The sequence below is a fragment of the Lytechinus variegatus genome, chromosome 1 (genome assembly GCF_018143015.1).
Source record: "Lytechinus variegatus isolate NC3 chromosome 1, Lvar_3.0, whole genome shotgun sequence".
In the NCBI taxonomy this organism is placed as follows: domain Eukaryota; kingdom Metazoa; phylum Echinodermata; class Echinoidea; order Temnopleuroida; family Toxopneustidae; genus Lytechinus; species Lytechinus variegatus.
Genome location: NC_054740.1, coordinates 91,920,021 through 91,934,536, shown reverse-complemented (window position 1 = coordinate 91,934,536; position 14,516 = coordinate 91,920,021). Strand labels below are relative to the sequence as shown.

At 35.9% G+C, this 14,516-nt stretch overlaps 1 protein-coding gene across 3 annotated transcripts; it reads right to left on the bottom strand.

The window, feature by feature from the left end:
* Nucleotides 1-117: 117 nt before the first annotated feature.
* Nucleotides 118-13,198, bottom strand: LOC121428595. 3 transcript variants are annotated; one of them, XM_041625353.1, is made up of 9 exons: nucleotides 12,738-13,198; nucleotides 11,424-11,660; nucleotides 10,506-10,577; nucleotides 8,769-9,038; nucleotides 8,159-8,341; nucleotides 4,818-4,901; nucleotides 4,393-4,458; nucleotides 3,564-3,657; nucleotides 118-3,020 (listed from the first exon to the last, which is right to left on the bottom strand). In XM_041625353.1, the coding sequence occupies exons 1-9, from the start codon at nucleotides 12,817-12,819 to the stop codon at nucleotides 2,195-2,197; spliced, it is 1,914 nt and encodes a 637-aa protein (XP_041481287.1). In that variant the 5' UTR covers nucleotides 12,820-13,198; the 3' UTR covers nucleotides 118-2,194. The 3 variants fall into 3 exon arrangements, with proteins under 3 accessions (XP_041481287.1, XP_041481295.1, XP_041481302.1); XM_041625361.1 differs by having other exon boundaries at nucleotides 10,506-10,574; XM_041625368.1 differs by lacking the exon at nucleotides 8,159-8,341.
* Between the last annotated feature and the right edge of the window lie 1,318 nt (nucleotides 13,199-14,516).

The window sequence follows — 14,516 nt, the reverse complement described above, 5'->3', positions numbered from 1 at the left end:
GAGATGTCGCTTTATATTCATTATTCCCTTTTATCTTTATTTAAATTTAAATTTTAAACATTACCCAGTTAAAGTTTCTACTTTTTAGCTAGTTAATGTTTCTATATATTACGCCAGACAATCTAAGCCCCCTCTCCATCAGTACCCAATGACCCCCATCCAATTACACTCATGTCATGCAGGGGGAGGGGGAGGGGATATTTTGAATCAAGTATAAAGTGTGCCCATCTTAGGTGCATGGACTCGCGTCCTGCTTGGGGTAAACGTTGGAGCAGGAGAAAGTACCACCTCCCTCTCAATCCAATCGATCTTTCATCACACATGGGTTGAATACATGCAAAGGTAATTTCATCAAACCTTTCTGTATTTTGTATGATGAAGTGACGGAGGAATTATTTTGATCAACTAATTTAATCATAAAACATGCGACATCTTGATACCATACGAGCAAACCGTACCGATCGTTGAAAATGTTTTATTGTGCGTACAGTGCGTCCCACAAAAAAGGAAACCCGTTTTCAGAGACATATTTTAGAATGTTTTTACTACAAATTTGATATTTTTATGGTAAGAGTGGAATCTCATCTTTGATATGACCAACACCTTGGCAAATCGTTCGCGCATGGCAGATTAAAAACTATAAACATTGAGGCATGTCAGAAATGATTTGCGCAGAAACTCACGTGTGAATCTGAATCCACTCTCATTTCAGGGATCAGTGAGAGAAACTTAACAAGGAATACAAAAAGAAATGCTAATGAGCCAATCGTCGAATAGGCACAGTCATCGCATCACGATCCTATCTTGTTCAACTTTTCTGCGCAACCTGGTTTTGACATTAAAATTTCAAACTCGTCTTGTTCATTAATGCGTGAAGTGTTTCTTAGGTATCAAAATATAGAGGAATAATTTAACTGTATGATGATGTAAATGAAATATCATAAGTTATTTTTCTTTAAAGAAATAAAAACCATGGGAATCCTGGTTTCTCTTTTCCTGGAAAATACTATATTTAGTTTTCACCAAAGATAATAACAATCAGCTCACAGGCAGATATATATAAAATATTTCGGTAACTTTCTCTACCAGTTTCATTTTTTACAACATTCATGCCGTCCAAAACTATTTTATTTCTTACGTTTCTATAGAAAATTAATCGAACGATAACAAAGACATTGTCTTCCATGTAAGATTCCATATTCTATATGACCAACCCACTGATCTGAATATCATTGGCCCAATCCGAACAGTTATCTTGGAAACAACTGTAGATGGCAGTACCACGTTGAAAGTTTACAATATAAAATTCATGTCATACGAAATCGACAAATTGTCTTCTTTCTCTTCCTTCCTCCTCTTTTTTTCTTCAGTCCACGTTTTTCTTTTTATTTTCTTGTTTTTCTTGGAATCCATGTCAAACTAATGGCGCAGTCACATTTCCCCTACGGCTGTTTCTGTCTTCTTAACTGTAGCATCTCTGTGACCATCCCCGGTCTACCATGTTAGATTTGTATGGGTGTGAATTGTTTTTACCGCCTTTACAAATTACAAAGTATACTTTTCATTTTGTCCACGTATATACCATTTGCGTTAATGTTGTATTCAACTCGCTCTAAAGATTGAAGATCTCGTTGACAAAGCCATTATCATAACACATGACCCATAATCATAATCATATTTATTATGACAATATGTTTTTGTTTATATTGTCATGGATTCGTAATAAAGACACGTTTTCATAGGATGTGTGGATAAAATAAGTAGATTTTTGACAATAAATGATACAGTTTAACATTATAATTAACATTTTTACACATCTGGAATAATAGAACGAAATAGGAGATTACACAAAATTATATTATAGGTGATTACACAAAATATTCAGAAATTACGAACTGATGGTGTCAAATGATGTCAAACTGCATTAAGTCTATATACCAGTTCTTAGCTTTGTTTTAGAAATAATGAAATTTGGATTCGGGATAAAACTTTCAAACTTGATTCCGATGAAGGAGATGATGTGGAATTTTCAATGGATTCATGTTAAGGTGCATTGTTCCGGCAAATATGATATATGCTAGGTCCAGGCTAGCAACTATACCAATATGACCTCCAAAGAAATGTTAAAACTGACCAAATATCCGTTGGCAAGAACGTGGTAGTTCTTACTTATCCCGAAAGAGAATAACTAAATCTATCCCACTATTTCTGAATCGTTGCGTGACCATGTACAATTTTGCTCATTAGCTTCTGAACTTTTGTCAGATGGTTTTTCCGATCTAGCAGTTTTGTTGACTGTTGCATACTCGGGTATTGAAGAAATTGTATCTTCCTTACTGACATCATGACTGGGGTCACCAGGAGTTTCGATCAGGGATGAACTGGCAGGTTGAGGCTGGATATCGTGATATGTCGGGCAAGTGTCCGCAAGAGGACTGCTTACTTCTGAGTAATGTCTACCGATGGGATCTGATTTTATTTCATAATAGTTTGGAGATATAGAATCTGTTTGTAAGTTCAATTTATCTGTACGGTTATAAAGACTATTATCAGTTCTATTTGAACGTTCTGGTTCATCGCAAAGCTTGTTATCGGTTGAGAAGTAATTCTCGTGTTTATTCGATGTTAGATCAATCTTCATCTGTTGGGATTTAGGGGATGCATGTTGATCGTGTGATGTTCCATCTTTGGAATGTGATTCCATTTCGAAGACCTCATAGTTGTTCATACTTGAGTCTCCTTCTCTCCATGATGGCTTATAAAGGACATTGTCTATGAGTCCGTGATGAGGGGTATCAATCGGCGATTCGAGCTCGTATTGATGTGGCTCCGTTCGGACATCATCGGCCGATTCGTACAAAACCGTAACACCATCATTGAGATCACTGCTTTTAGGAGCAGCATTCTCTACAACTTCGTAGTAACTTGGATCTTCGTTGATTGGAGCGCTCTTCGTATTATGAACCAAGACATCTGATTTGGCTTTATAGCTTATTGTGTCATCTTTCTTTATTGCAGATCTGAATAAAAACAGAAAAGAAAGAGTATCCCTTAGTGACTTATTCAAACATTAATGAAGACTGCAGTTGATGATTTGTGTCAACTTCTATACTGGCGTACATATGGGGGTTGGGACCATGCACCCTACCCCTCCCTCCAAAAAAAAATGAAATAAAGCTTAGTGAAAAGGTAAAGAAAAGTAAAATAGAATGAAATAGGGATCAAATTTACTTTTTCCTGAACATAATATCAAAATCTTTTTTTTAATTGGTATTAACAAATATCAAATTTTTGCTACCTTGTTACGCTTGCTCGCAGTTTTTTGTTTATTGCCTTTCTATATCCATGCCTGACCCTCTCAATTTCTTTGGTCCATAACGCCACTGAATTACTATAATCAATGTTGAAGTACAATATAACAATTCTGATCCTCCACGGACATCGAAAGCTGGGCCTTTGCACAGTGATCACCAATATGAATATTGTTATTACTAAATGAATATATATTTGTTTGAATTGCATAATATTCTCCGTCAAAATTGAATATAGGTGTAGACACTTACTGCTTTCTTCTCTTGTTGATGAAGTATATTGTTAAACAGGCTGCCAGCAGGACCACAATGCTTACAACGGTCACCGCGGGTGCTACTACCAGAACTGACATATAGGATTATAGGGGGAAATAAGATGGAATGATAATTGTCTAATGATCCAGATTGTTGGTTAATTCGAATGTTTTCTAGATATTTAAGAATATATAGAATATATTGACCAATGTATTATCATCTCTTAATGGATGCACTTGGAAGAAGTTCCTGGGACCCGCTGGTCAAGAGAAAGGGTCATTAAAGGTCAAGTCCACCCCAGGAAATGCTATTTGAATAAATAGAGAAAGATCAACTAGTGAAGTGCTTAAAATTTCATCAAGATCAGATGTAGAATAAAAATGTGATGAAATTTTAAAGTTTCGCTTATTTTTCACAAAACAGTGATACGCACAACTTGGTAAGTCAGTCGATGATATCCATCACTCATATTCATGAAGACATGCCTTGAACTGCTTCACCGGAATGATGCAGATCTTTAAAATGGCACAAATTTGTTATTCCTTGTCCTATTTTGATCAAATTTTCAGTATTTTGTGTGTCTGAGTTTTTTTTATCTGCTCAAATCATATTATTTTCAGCCTGGTGATTCGGAATCAAATGCGTTCAAGGAAACCTGATTTACATATCATCTAATCATTTTCTGTCGCGTTACAATCCAACTCTGTGAAGGGCCTCCAAATGATAGAAAGAAACATTCCGTGATACTATAACAGTTTTAATAAACAAAGATAAAGAAAATCTATTGAACTCTTATACAAAGGCAATGAATACTTTTGAGTCTTACCAATCATAGATGATGAGCCAGAGTCAATGACCATGGTAAACGTAACAGTATTCAAGCTCGTGGTATCTGAAATATAAAGTAGATAAATATTATGAAAAATAGTAAAATCGAAGTAATGTAGTAATAGAAACGTAATCTACCAATTATCAAGACCACTTTTAAGATATGATTAGAGCAAGAGTCTGATAAATGATAGCTATGACGATTCATATCATTTTGTAAGGCTCCATACCTATCTCCCCCCCCCAAAAAAAAAGAAGAAAAATAAAATGGCTTTCGAATAATCAGGCGTAAAATGTGAGCAATGACTTTAGGTTTGAAGTCTACTCTATCAAAACAGATTTATCATTAATGAAGGATAAATGGAAAAAGCAGTTCATGATGATTTTTATTTTTTCTACAGAATGTTAGTATTATCGATTTACCTGTATGAAGGTGAGGTGTCAATGTCCTTCTTGTCTGATCTGTTGAAGGGTCACTTGTCATTCTTGGTTGAATCGTAATCATATCTGTATGCAATGTTTACATAATGCACAGTATTAGATATGGATACATAAATCAATATCTTAACTTAATACATTTCCCTGATATTTTTCATCGAAACATTCGGACATCTTTATCACGTTAGAATAATTAGAGTAATATCTATGGCCCTGGAAAACGGGGTGCTGAAGCGCACCCAAGATTTTCCCAGGGGGTGCCGCTTGAGTTTTATTTTCCAGATGAAGCATCCCCTGCAATTCTGATAGGTGCGTCAAATTGGATTGAAAATGGCCACCGTTTTGTAGTGAAAAACTTTTTTTTGCTTGTCAAATTTACCAGTACCCCCAGCATAATGTTTGCCAGGGGGACAAAAATGGGTTTGAGAACGTCAAAAGGTTTCAACCTGAGAAAAGTTTCAAATGTTTACCCAATATGAATTTTTAGATACTTCCTTTTCTACAAAGTTATGTTTCGAGAACAGTGGCGTAGACAGGTCCTTAGACCTGGGGGGGATGATCCCTAGCTGGGTCATACTTTATATATATATATATATATATATATATATATTATATATATTTATATATACATATATATATATATATATATACATATACACTCTAAAAAATGAAGTGCTAATTCAGCTCTTAAAGAGCGTGTATAGTGACTGCACTTCGGAGTGCTGTTTTGTCTAGTGAACGAGGAAAATCAGCACTCCGAAGTGCAGTCACTATACACGCTCTTTAAGAGCTGAATTAGCACTTCATTTTTTAGAGTGTATATATATATATATACATATATATACATATATATATATATATATATATATATATATATATATATATATATATATATATATATATGTGTGTGTGTGTGTGTGTGTAAAGTTATACATGTACAACAGGTTTTGGCAACTATTTTTTATTTAAATATTGTAAAGAAATGGATGAAGAGAACAATGGTAGGCGTAGCTTAAATCAAGGTCTCCCATATGTGTACTGTATCGAAGCAATAGCTTTGATCCAGCTGAGGCATGGCGGCTTGTCATTGTTCAAAACTCACCTTCACCCGACAAAGGAATATATAATTGGTATAGTGTCGAAAATCTGTCTATCTGACGGTCAATCGGATCGGGCTCGCCCTAGCTACTAACCGTCTCTGTGGTCTAGTGGTTAAGGCACCGGCGTTCAAAGCTGGGGGCCTGGGTTCGATTCCCGGCAGAGACATTTTTTCGGCATCACCAATTTTTCCAAAGGGTAGATAGCTCTGGGAACCTTGATTTAAGCTACGCCTACCATTGTTCTCTTCATCCATTTCTTTATATATATATATATGTATAATTAATATATAAATATAAAGAATGAAGGAGATAACGTACTCGATAAAAACAAAATATCATGGGCCAAAGCAGACGAGTTAAAGATAAAATAACACGATCTGCCTCATGGTCCTCATGGACTATCTCGTGTGTCTTTTAATCACTTTGCTTTCAGCAATAAACAGGGCATCCAGTAATAAACAAACTTCCTTGCACATTTTTCATGGCAGTAATCTTTTGTTTGATTAATGACAATGAGTAAGATGATCATAAGACAAATGTCATTTGTCGGATGTCTAGTTATCATCTTGGTCATGACAGTCCTGCTAAACATGATCTAGAATAACTAGTATTCCTTATTTTACTAGTATAGTAGTATACTCTTTTAAAAGTAGCGATATTGTTAATGATCAAACGAATGAATCAACAACTAAAGGAATAAACAAATAAACAGCCAAATAACTAAAAAAATATCAATTACAATTATAGTAATAGGGGTAAAATAAAAAAAGCTCAACATTATATTTCTTATCCACGTGCAGATATGCGGACACTAAAATGATAAGCACACTCTGTTTAAAATTACCATGATTACAAAGGCTTGATTGAATTAAGTATGGAAATGAAATAAACCTCACCGGGTTGTCGGAAGTAAACTGTATAGATAGAAACTTGTTATAATTTCGATTCATTTCTTATTATGTACCTTGTTATGATGATTATGATAAAAACATAGGTAAGGAAATGTAACAGTTTATAACCTTCAAACCTAGAAGACTGCGCACGTACAGAAATCACTGGTATAAGTAATTCCAAAATACATTGCGCCTCGACTTACTTCTTCTTGAAACTGGAAGACGTTTATTTTCACCCAATATAGTTATGCAAAACAGTCCTTAACAGTAAAGGATTATAATGCCCAACATGAAGGAAAAACAGGCATACTAATGCTTCATATGGCAGTATCAGGTAACACGCTCGAAAGGAACATACTTGCCAAGTTCCTATTCTCTTGAACGATTCAATAATCAGTACATGTATAAGTACAAAAGTATGAACGCTAACTTAGACCATAAATTAATCTTATCCATGGATTGATTCAATCTGCCTTCGTGAATTAAGGCATGTCTATATATTGGATGATTCTACCTTCTTTGTAAAGCGCAAAGTACTCTGAAAAAAATTAGTGAAATAGTTCACTCTTTAAGGAGTGAATATATGAAAGAGTGAATATTGAGTGAAAAAACCTCGGATATCATTGCATGAGGCCATCCAAAATTTGCACTTTCATTCCAAAATCATTCATTTACTAATTCGCTCCTTAGAGACTGAAAATTTTCACCTTTCCTTTGCAAAGTAGGGGTTGAGGACATGGCCAGCAGGGAAAAGGGTCAGTGTATGTGTATAGGTAATTTCTTATTAATTCGTTTGAACAGCGTTAATGTGTTATAAAAGCAATTGCTCTGAAAGGGAGTGATTAAGCGACACTTTCTTAAATCTGTAATGAAATATTTTGAACTTATCTCCTTTGCAAATACATAATTATTATAAGGAAATGTACTTGGTGAAACTCTGAATAACGATCCTTAAATGTATATGACGACGCAAGACAGTTGTTATTACTTAAAACTTGCAAGTTGTAAATGCATATAAGATGATTGACTCTGAATAAAAGTCCAATTTTGATCATGTTTGTCATTGCTGTACGTTATGATTATTACTGCTATTATCATTGATTGATTTTAACTAGCATTCATTGCTTTATTACTGTATAGTTTTGCTTCTTCCCCCACAGAAACCTGGGGGGGATGATTGTACACACCATCCCCCCCACCTAAAATTCTGGGGGGGATGCATCCCCCCATCCCCCCCGCTATCTACGCCCCTGTTCGAGAATAATGCTTATTTGGACGAAAAACACACAAATCCCATGACTCAGGATTTCGGGAAAAGAAGATGGTTTCATACCTACACATGTCGGAATGGTACCATTCCATTGAAATATATCAGGTCCTCCAACACATTGCAAGGCATCATCGCCCATCAGCTGTTTGCCACCACTACAATTCGCCCTCACTATGTCACCAAATCGGTACCTTCCATACACGTTTAGATTGGCGCCAGAGATCTCGGGGCAGAATCCTACAGATACTGGAGAAAAAGTATAAAATAGAAAATCTTAGTAGGAAGCAGTATCATCAGCGACGGTATTACCATTGACGATCTGTCTGTAAATCTGATAATGAATCCTCTGTTGCCGAATCGAGACAGTTTCTCTATTTATCAGAATGAGAATACGTCAAAATTGTTAATACATCTTAATTGTCTTCTAACGATACAATTCGCCCTCACTAAGTCACAGAAACAGTACCTTCCTTAACGACGTTCTAATTGACGCAAGGAATCTAGGGGAACATTGGTTGGTTATGTTACGGATTTACATTTCATTGCTTTCCAGATGAATGTAAAAAAATCGCATCAACCATTCCAAGCACTTTCGAAATTTATTCAATTTATGGGTTAAAAGCAATTTTCCATTTTTCCTTCATACAAATAAATCTAATATGTACATGCTTACCATTGAATACAATATATGAATCCCTCTGTTGTCTTCCGCAAAACTGTTCTGGATTCCCGATGCATCTTGTGTTACAGACACGCTCTTTGGATGAAATCGAGAAGTTGTTCAAGCAGTAGCAGGTATCACCCCTTTGAGCAGCGAATGGGGCTGATAGATCCATACATATATCAAGACATTGTTCATTGGTTAATACTTGACTTGTCTCTGATATATTGATGTTTGGCAATGCAGAAGAGCGAATCAGGAAGCAACCTAAATATCCAGGTTCTGCAGAAGATCAGATGGAAAACGGCATCGTTATATAAATTCGAAATCCGAAGATATGGTAATATGAGAACAAAACTGTCAGTGTCGGTGGGTGCTTCATAAACAAAGTTCATTAAGCTGTTCGTAATAAGTGGCCCAGTGGATTAGTCTTCGCACTTTGAAACAAAGGGTCGTGGGTTCGAATCCCAGCCATGGCCTAATTTCCTTCTGCAAGAAATCTATCCACATTGTGCTGCACTCGACCCAGGTGAGGTAAATGGGTATCTGACAGGAATTTATTCCTTAAAATGCCACCGCACTGTAAAAGGCTGTGGGGCCAAAGCCATGGTAATGATATTAAATTAAGCACATAGGGACGCACTTGGCAGTGATATGTGCTATATAATCATGTTGGTATTATTATTATTATTAAGTTACGAGCAACTTGAGGTAAATTATGCACACCAATTATTGCAGTCGTGTTTATTTAGAAATAAGGGATCACCAGTCGCTCGTAACTTACAAACAGCTTTATGAAACAAGTAGGGTGTTTCACAAAGAGTTAAGTATGACTTAGAGTTGCACTTAAATGTCTAGTTACGTGCGGTATATTAAAGAGTTAAGTATTACTTAGAATCACGCTTAAATTCCCTGTTACGTGCGGTATATTAAAGAGTTAAGCATGACTTAGAGGCACACTTAAATTCCCAGTTACGTGTGGTATATTAAAGAGTTAAGTATGACTTAGAGTTGCACTTAAATGTCTATAGTAACTGTTACGTGCGGTATATTAAAGAGTTAAGTATTACTTAGAATCATGCTTAAATTCCCTGTTACGTGCGGTATATTAAAGAGTTAAGCATGACTTAGAGGCACACTTAAATTCCCTGTTACGTGCGGTATATTAAAGAGTTAAGCATGACTTGGAGGCACACTTAAATTCTCAGTTGCGTGCGATATATTAAAACACATAATAATAATAATACCACGCAACATGCTTATATTATAGCGCAAATCAATGCCAAATGCGTTCCTATGCGCTCCATTGGATATTATTACCCTGGCTTTAGCCCCGCAGCCTTTTCAAGGAATAAATCCCTGCCAGGTACCCACTTACCTCACCTGGGTCGAGTGCAGCACAACGTGGACGAATTTCTTGCTGAAGGAAATTACGCCATGGCTGGGATTCGAACCCACGACCCTCTTTTTCAAAGTCCGAAGACTAATCCACTGGGCCACAACGCTCCACAACATCAACGTATTGGTCAAATCTTGACAAGAGGACGAGTGCTACTGCGTTCCCCACTCCTTTTCTTCCAAATTTTGAATCTCTTGAGAAAAGAAATTGCCAATTTCATGTCAATAATAATCTTTAATTCATATTTCTGGAATAAATAAACCAGTTGCCGTTGTCTTAATGCATGACCATCCATGAGAATGGAATCACAATAATTAATGCTAAATTTCAAACTTTGAAATTATACCTACTTTGGCACACAACGCCAGCTGCTTCAATTTCGCTACAGTTGCCCAAGCCATCTGAATCACAATCAGGAACTACTAAAAAAACAATAAACATTGAAAAATAAATTTGTAAAATGAATGTCTCGATGAATGAGATAATAATTGATATGCAAATCAAGTTTTCATGATGATGGATGTTTTATATACCTATTAACTTGCAATAGTTTTGTAATGTGATATTTGGATGAAAAGAACAAGACAATAATAGGTGATTTGTTGCATGGGGCTTACACGACCTAAACATAATTATCAATCTGACTCCTTTTGGGACATTGTGAGGTTGTGAACTTACTTACATTGTAGTGAACATCATTATGACCACAATAGTACAATTGTCCAGGCTCCTTTCTTTGGTTCTTTCAAGATCAATTTTGACGTTCCACGAAAATAGAGCCAATCAATATTGTCTTTTCAAATATATTTATACATATATTTTTCTAATTTCTTGACTCAGTTTTAATGTAATCTTCTGACCTTAGATAATTCTAAAGTAAGTAATTTTTCTGATTACGGGTAAAATTCCTTACAGACCTTAAATTCTGATTAAGCCTTGAAATTCATGGATATCAATAGACATTATAATGGTGACCAGTTGGGCAACGTACCCCGACCCCCTCCCTTCCCGGTATAGGGATCTTATCCAGAAAGATGGAAAAGTGGTACGCCCGAGAGAGGTTGGTCCTGGACCATAATTACGTATACTACTTAATCTATACATTTCAGTCATAATGCGGGTCATCTCCCTTGTAAGCGTGGTAAGAGCAAATGTCGTGGACATTATCTATCTGATTCATACCCCGGTCCCGCAGGAGAAGAACATTCTCTCTCTATTTTATCAGGAAAATACTATTTAGATGTGTTAAATCATCTACATGATGTTACCTAACGTTCTGTTGTCAATGCTGAATATATTTGATTGTAGGCCTCTCTCATATCTGCTATCATCAGGTAGAAATACTGCATGGCGATATCCAAGCTCTTCACAAACCCAGTTAGCTTCATCGATTGTCCACCTGTCATTAGATACTACAACACCTCTTAACTCTTCGTCACCATCTTCGTCTATTACCGTCACCTCCACACGACCTTCGTTTGGCGAACCACCGTTGACCAAGTGAACTACGTAGTGACAAAAATAATCGAAAAGGGTTCATAAAATGCAATTTTGTATCAGAAAGGAGCTCCAAATCAAAGTTTCGAAGTGACAATCACAACGGACATTTCATATTTCTGTTTGATTTAAACATGGCCCTACTTTACTCTACACGCTCTAGGTCCATGTTTTAAACAAGGTAACACCATGGGTAAGGTACTGTGAATTTTTTTTTCGTTATCGATGTTTGATAATGATTATGATCAAGGAAATGATCCTCTGATGAATAATGGCTAGACATTTAATTACTTTGGAGTAAAATGTTGTTCAATATATACCTATGCAATAATATCCTCTGTTTGAATCAGAATATTTTGTTTTGTAACTTCTACTGATCAATGTAGGATTAATCATGTTATCAAGGAGGTCATTTCCTCTCACTATCGGACAAGGAAATGCAGAGACAATGTAGGCTAAACTTTCTCTATATTTAGGATCTAAGTATATTATTCTGTTAATGAGTATATTAGTGAATGTGCTGTGGGCAAAAATATTCTTGAATTGTTATACCAGCTGGTTAATTTAACAAATTTAACATATATAATTCTATATGACATTGTGTCAAAGTTAAGATGATTGAGAAAAGGATTAAAGGGTTGAGACCAAAAATTTAGATTTCTTGCAAAATTGAAATGTCCAAAATCTTAGGCACGCAAAATTGTAATACAGAATTTTTCGCGCGTATACCAAAAATTGTGAAATTTAGTATGTTTATAATTATGCATTTTCATATGCCAAGTGTAATGGTTCTATAAAGCTTTCCCATGCTCTTTTAAACATGTATTTGCATTGCATATTATGCTTTCTTCTTTATTGGGAGGGGAAATCGACTTGTCTGCTCCCCATTATTCCCAATAGTTAGCGATCTCCCCCTTCACCCCATGACCGACACATTGTTCAAAAGACATCAAATTAAATCATTAATTCTTTTTCTTGTCAACGCTTGAATATTTTGTGTTGTAGAAATGCATTCCATAATTGTCTAAGACTACACCTCATATCAAAACTGATTTTAAGAAATAATGATCGTAATTGATACTTACATGATGAAAGGATATAGCAATCTGACCAGGCAAAATAACTTGATAACAGAAACATCATTGACACGCAATATGATGACTTCATGGTTATAATTTCCGAACAAGTAGGCTTCTAATTAATGTTACTCGGTAATAATTTCGCCCACGGATGCATTCTCTGCTCAGAAACCGACGATATATATGCATGTGCTTCAGAAACATGTCAATTTATGACGAATTGTTTCTGTGTAGTGAATCAATACGAACATTTCCTTGTATGAATATACAGCACTTTTGATCATTGACTAATGCGGATTGTCCAAAATTCAAAGAAGATTTCATTCAAGGAAAACCAACGAGATAATGCGCTTATCTTTTTTCTTTCTCCTCTGCAGAGGCGGATCCAGGGGCGATAGAGGGTGAAGCGTCTGCGATGGGGAAAAAGGGGGAAAATAAAACAAAATGATGAAGATTTAAGAAGTAGAAGAAGGAGAAGGAAAAGGAGGAAGAGGAGAAGAAGAAAGAGAAGGAGAAGAAGAAAAAGAAGAGGAGGAGGGGAAGGAATGTTGGTTCGATTCCAAGCCATGGCGTTTTCCTTCAGCAAAAGATTTACCCACTTGTGTTGCGCTCAACCCAGGGGAGGTAAATGGGCACCGGTTGGAAGTCATTCCGCAAGAAGCTGTGAGCACCGGAATCGGTAGACTATATAGCTTAGCCGGGGTAATATAGGAGCGCTTTTAGCACCTAACAAGGAGGATACGTGCGCTATACAAATCCTACATTATTCATCATATCAACCTATACCTCCATCTACCCCCCCCCCATCTCTTCACTCTTTATCCCCTCTCTTTTAATAAGTGCTTTTCGTTCTTAAGCTTTTCTCTCTTTTGGCCCTTTCTCTCTCCCTCTCTTTATATTCATTCTCTTCTTCTCCCTCGCTTTTCATTATTAAACTTTGTTCTCTATCCTACAAAAACTTTTTTTCATCTGCATGTATGACATGAAATAGAAGTTAAAAAAACAATATTAAGTATTTATTTTGCAATATTACAGTTAAGGAACACAAAATTGAAGACAACTGAGAAGATCATAATAAATAACAGGAATAAATAAATAAGGCAAAATATACATTTCTATTATTTAAAACTTTAATTTCTCAATAAACGCCAAAATAAGGGTTTTTGAAGGCATGTTTTATTGTTTTTACTACATTCGCGACAAGAACGACAGAACAATTTCGAAATGTGCATCAACGGAATTATAGTGTAGCAAACGATCTAAAAAATTCTTACTCGGACTTGACCAAGGTGATGGGAATAAAGGGGTAATATTTTCACCCCTACCCCCCCCCCCCTTTCTGAAATTGGCATTGAAGAAGAGTGGATAAAAACTGATTTAAGGAATACCGACTTTAATTATTTTCTTGATCTACACCTGATATGAAAAATTACGAGCATTATGACTATATTCGGGATGTCCGCATTTTTATGAACACGTTTTGACGATTTTCTAGGATCTTTTACGAATGAAGTGAAAACCCCAAGGTCGCTCTTCGTGAAACATCACATGGGGGTCGTCGACGTATTTTTGTAATACTCTGTGAATATTATCATCGTAAAACTGTAAAAAGGTAGCTTTTCAAATATATCGGGTTAGTTATGGATGCAAATTTTATTATGTAGTTTCTGAAATTGCCGGGACTGGTTGGCCGCAGTTGCAAATGAAAGCTCCCGCCCCCACCCTTCTCCATGATGGGGACTATAAGTTTCTTTACATTTTTGTTATATGACCTTTGCTTTAAGC

What these genes read in the sequence shown, in the direction of transcription:
- LOC121428595 (XM_041625353.1), bottom strand. Translation starts at nt 12,819, where the DNA reads ATGAAGTCATCATATTGCGTGTCAATGATGTTTCTGTTATCAAGTTAT. An exon ending in AGCTGGCGTTGTGTGCCAAA is followed by an intron (nt 9,039 to 10,505) that starts GTAGGTATAATT and finishes GATCTTCTGCAG; the next exon opens with AACCTGGATATTTAGGTTGC. An exon ending in ATCAACAAGAGAAGAAAGCA is followed by an intron (nt 3,021 to 3,563) that starts GTAAGTGTCTAC and finishes GTTTTTATTCAG; the next exon opens with ATCTGCAATAAAGAAAGATG.